Source organism: Camelina sativa, chromosome 7 (genome assembly GCF_030686135.1).
Source record: "Camelina sativa cultivar CO46 ecotype springtype chromosome 7, ASM3068613v1".
Classification (NCBI taxonomy): Eukaryota; Viridiplantae; Streptophyta; class Magnoliopsida; order Brassicales; family Brassicaceae; genus Camelina; species Camelina sativa.
Window position 1 is genome coordinate 15,772,298 of NC_141886.1, and position 5,324 is coordinate 15,777,621.

The 5,324-nt window shown below is 36.7% G+C and overlaps 1 protein-coding gene across 1 annotated transcript; it reads left to right on the forward strand.

Annotated features, from left to right (window-relative positions):
• The first annotated feature begins 1,498 nt into the window (after nt 1–1,498).
• On the forward strand, nt 1,499–4,440 carry LOC104701071 (alkaline/neutral invertase A, mitochondrial). The gene is made up of 6 exons (XM_010416702.3): nt 1,499–2,327; nt 2,467–2,626; nt 2,766–2,977; nt 3,078–3,571; nt 3,692–3,740; nt 3,932–4,440. Exons 1-6 carry the CDS (start codon nt 1,734–1,736, stop codon nt 4,259–4,261), a joined length of 1,839 nt encoding a protein of 612 aa, XP_010415004.2. The 5' UTR covers nt 1,499–1,733; the 3' UTR covers nt 4,262–4,440.
• The last annotated feature ends 884 nt before the right edge of the window (nt 4,441–5,324 follow it).

The window sequence follows — 5,324 nt, forward strand, 5'->3', positions numbered from 1 at the left end:
CGTTAAAATTCTGAAGTCTACATTTTCGTTGATTTAAACCCTGAACTCTGTTTTTGAAGGAAAAAAACACCAATTATTTGTTGACTTCGAAATAAATCACAAACTCTGGTTGACCTAGCCTTTTGAGGCACAATATTAAGTGATCAAACCGAGAAATTAAACAGGATTAATTATCTGTTAACGAGATCCGTTAATAGCAAAACGACACTGTTTATAACATCCTAAAACCACCAAATTAAGAAATCGATTCTCAATTTCCCCAATTCACAAACCCTAATCAACCTCAGTTTATCTTTTCTTCTTCAATTTCTCTTTTCTTCTTCGATTTCTCTCTTCTTCTTTGAGTTGACGAGATGAGTTCTAGATCAGAGACATCGGTGGTAGCTTTGTTCGACCGTGGAGTGCCATTGAAGTGTGTTTGTGGAGCCGGTGTCTCGATCTTTACATCGAAAACTGAAGAGAATCTTGGTCGACCATTCTTCCGGTGTGTAACAAAAAGAGATCTGGAATCTTCTCGTCATCAAAGATATCATGTTCGATTAGGGTTAGACCGATTAGGGTTTGTAAATCGGGGAAATTGAGAACCGATTTCTCAATTTGGGAGTTTTAGGGTGTTATAAACAGCGTCGTTTTGATATTAACGGATCTCGTTAACGGATAATTAACCCCGTTTAATTTCTCCATTTGACCACTTAACGTTGTACCTCAAAAGGCTAAGTCAACGAGAGTTTGCGATTTATTTGGAATTCAACAAATAATTGGTGCTTTTTTCCACCAAAAGCAGAGTTCAGGCTTTAAATCAACGAAAACAAACCTTTGAAGTTCCTAATTTTTTCAATTTTACGCTGGAAAGAAAAAATAATCTAAATTATCAACATAAGAAATAATAAATAATATGTAATATAATTTTTGTACATATTTAAAATCTTTTTTACTATTCCATACATTATATTTTCAAAAATTTTAAATAATTGAACTTATTGTCGCAAAAACTTTAAATTTGATATATTATTTTGATTTTTTTTAAGAGGAATCCTCAAAATGCCACTAATTTTTTTTTTTCAAAAATAGCACTCTTTAGTTTTTTTTTTCCAAAAATACTACAATTCTTTTTTCTTTTTTACAAAATTACCACAAATACAAAAAATTGATTTTTAAAGGTGTAATATTTTTTTTTTAGGTTTGGATTGACAAATTTAGTTTTAGGGTATAGCTTTTAGAAAGTAGGATTTAGTATTTTTAAGATTTAGGAATTAATTTTTAGTATTAAAATTTTAAACCAATTTTGTGGAAATTTTGGAAAAAATTATATTTTAATGATATTTTGGAAAAAAAACTAAAGTATAGTATTTTTGGAAAGATAACATATTTTAGTGATATTTATCAGAATAGCCCTATTATTTTTTATTTCGTATAATTAATCTGCATTTTTCAAGAAACAGGATAAACTTTTGAGATTTTTTGTAATATATTTTATTTGTAGTAATTTTACAGAGTCAAACTGGGATGGTGTGGTTTGATTTTCTGGTTTGATCTGAACCCCCAATTCTTCTTCTGGTACAATATGACCACAAATAAAATAAAATAAAGGAAAGAAAAATAATCTATTCTTCTTCCTCAATCCAATGATCTTCCTTCTTCTCCATCGCTTAGTTTAATCAAAATCCCCAATTCATAAACCCTAATTCTCCATTTTTTTACAGATTCTGATTTCGAAATTCTCGTCTCTAACCATGAGCGCAATCTATCTACTCCGCAGATTCTCCACGAAACCTCCTTCACGGTTTCACAGAAACCTCTTCTTCTCCACTTTCTCCAAAGAATCATCACCCCCGCCAGATTTATCACGAACCACCAGAACCATCTTCACCCAAAGATTTGCCCCTTCGTCAATTTCGTTTTTCCCCCAATCGAAGATTCCACCAAATCGACGAGAATTCTCAACATCTGTTGAAACCAATCCCACTGACAAAAGCTTCGAGAGGATTCACGTTCAGAGCGGTGTAATTGTAGAGATGATACACAAAAAAGATGAAGAAGAGGAAGAAACAGTTTCTAGAGTAAATGTAGAAACTACTGGTGAGAGGAAAGCTTTGAGAGAAGAGAGTGAGGCTGAGAAAGAAGCGTGGAGGATTTTGGAAAACGCTATTGTTAGGTATTGTGGTTCTCCGGTTGGTACTGTGGCGGCTAATGATCCTGGAGATAAGACGCCTTTGAATTATGATCAAGTGTTTATTAGAGATTTCGTGCCTTCTGCTTTAGCGTTTTTGCTTAAAGGTGAAGGTGATATTGTTAGGAACTTTCTCCTACATACATTGCAGCTTCAGGTTTGTATGATGAATCTCTCATTGAATGTGTATAGTGTTTGTGGTTTCTATGGGTTGGAATCAATTTTTGATATAGGAACTTTAGTAGATTGATGTTGTGTGGTTGGGTATTGATGGAGATTTGTTTGTTTTTATAAAGAGCTGGGAGAAGACAGTCGACTGTTACAGTCCTGGCCAGGGATTGATGCCTGCAAGTTTTAAAGTCAGAACCGTGGCACTTGATGAGAACACTACGGAAGAGGTTTTGGATCCGGATTTTGGTGAATCAGCTATTGGCCGTGTTGCTCCTGTGGATTCTGGTCAGTAGATTCTCTTTGGCTAGTAAATTGTCAATGCATATGTGGTTTGACTATTCGTTGAGAATGCCATTGGGAGAGTTATGTGGGTTTGTATTCTCCATGGGAAGTTTTTTGCTGATTGTTTGTTTCATTGTTTTAGGTTTGTGGTGGATTATTCTCTTACGTGCATATGGAAAGATAACAGGAGATTTTTCATTACAAGAGAGGATAGATGTTCAGACAGGCATAAAGCTTATCATGAACTTGTGTTTAGCAGATGGGTTTGATATGTTTCCAACACTTCTGGTCACTGATGGTTCTTGTATGATTGATCGTCGAATGGGTATTCATGGCCATCCCCTTGAAATCCAAGTATGTTCAACACCAAGTCTTTGTTTGATTGTCTTTTCACAGCGTTGATATGCACATATAGTGAGACTTATACATACTTTTCTCTCTGGATATGTTGCAGTCATTATTCTACTCGGCACTCAGATGCTCCCGTGAGATGCTTTCTGTTAATGACAGCTCGAAGAATCTTGTAAGAGCCATTAACAACAGATTAAGTGCTTTGTCCTTTCATATCAGAGAATACTACTGGGTGGACATAAAAAAGATCAATGAGATATACCGTTACAAGACAGAAGAGTATTCCACGGATGCTACTAACAAGTTCAACATCTATCCTGAGCAAATTCCTCCATGGCTTATGGACTGGATTCCAGAGCAAGGTGGGTATCTCCTTGGGAACCTACAACCTGCGCACATGGATTTCAGATTCTTCTCGCTTGGAAACTTTTGGTCTATTGTTTCCTCCTTGGGTACACCAAAGCAGAATGAAGCTATATTGAACTTAATGGAAGCTAAATGGGACGACATTATTGGGAATATGCCTCTTAAGATTTGTTACCCTGCATTAGAGTACGATGATTGGCGTATCATAACTGGAAGCGACCCAAAGAACACGTGAGTTTCACTTACTCTTCATTTTCTCCTTTCTGCACTCCCTTGGCTTGTGGACAAAATATGTATTTGTTTTGAACTTTTTTGGTGAATCACCCTGAAAACACTTGTTAAACTTTGCAGGCCTTGGTCGTATCACAACAGTGGATCCTGGCCAACGCTTCTTTGGCAGGTACGCAGATATATGTTAGGAATTTAGATTAGATATAAAGTATTAACAAACTTCAATATGCATATAATAAAGCAACTTTCTAGACTCCAATGAGACCACAAAAATCAACTGGTCACAATTTCAGAGTTTTCATTGGTAACATCTGAGGATTTCTAGTTTTTAATAGACTTTTGTGTGTATTTTTATAACAGTTCACATTAGCATGTATGAAGATGGGAAGACCAAAGCTAGCTGAGAAAGCTCTTGCATTGGCTGAGAAGAGACTGATGGCGGATCGTTGGCCAGAGTATTACGATACCCGATCAGGAAAATTCATTGGAAAGCAGTCTCGGCTTTACCAGACATGGACAGTCGCCGGATTCTTGACATCTAAACTCCTTTTAGCAAATCCAGAGATGGCATCGCTGTTGTTCTGGGAAGAAGATTACGAACTCCTGGATATATGCGCATGTGGTCTCAGAAAATCTGACCGGAAGAAATGCTCAAGAGTCGCTGCCAAGACTCAGATTCTTGTTCGATGAGTGCAAAACTCGGTCTCTTTTGCTTCTCTCAACAATCGAACACAATACGCTTTTTAGGCTATAGATACCACAGGAAATTGAAAATTCGCGGAAACTTGTCTGTCACATATATTTATTATTGATATTTGTTTGTCTGTGTATACAAATGATTGCAACAATTTTATATCGTTGCTTCTTCATTGGAAAGCAGTCTCGGCTTTACCAGACATGGACAGTCACCAGATTCTTGACTTCTAAACTCCTTTTAGCAAATCCAGAGATGGCATCGCTGTTGTTCTGGGAAGAAGATTACGAACTCCAGGATATATGCGCATGTGGTCTCAGAAAATCTGACCGGAAGAAATGCTCAAGAGTCGCTGCCAAGACTCAGATTCTTGTTCGATGAGTGCAAAACTCGGTCTCTTTTGCTTCTCTCAACAATCGAACACAATAAGCTTTTTAGGCTATAGATACAACAAGAAATTGAAAATTCGAGGAAACTTGTCTGTCACATATATTTATTATTGATATTTGTTTGTCTGTGTATACAAATGATTGCAACAGTTTTATATCGTTGCATCTTCATTGGAAAGCAGTCTCGGCTTTACCAGACATGGACAGTTGCCGGATTCTTGACTTCTAAACTCCTTCTAGCAAATCCAGAGATGGCATCGCTGTTGTTCTAGGAAGAAGATTACGAACTCCTGGATATATGCGCATGTGGTCTCAGAAAATCTGACCGGAAGAAATGCTCAAGAGTCGCTGCCAAGACTCAGATTCTTGTTCGATGAGTGCAAAACTCGGTCTCTTTTGCTTCTCTCAACAATCGAACACAATAAGCTTTTTAGGCTATAGATACCACAGGAAATTGAAAATTCGCGGAAACTTGTCTGTCACATATATTTATTATTGATATTTGTTTGTCTGTGTATACAAATGATTGCAACAGTTTTATATCGTTGCATCTTCATTGGAAAGCAGTCTCGGCTTTACCAGACATGGACAGTTGCCGGATTCTTGACTTCTAAACTCCTTTTAGCAAATCCAGAGATGGCATCACTGTTTTTCTGGGAAGAAGATTACG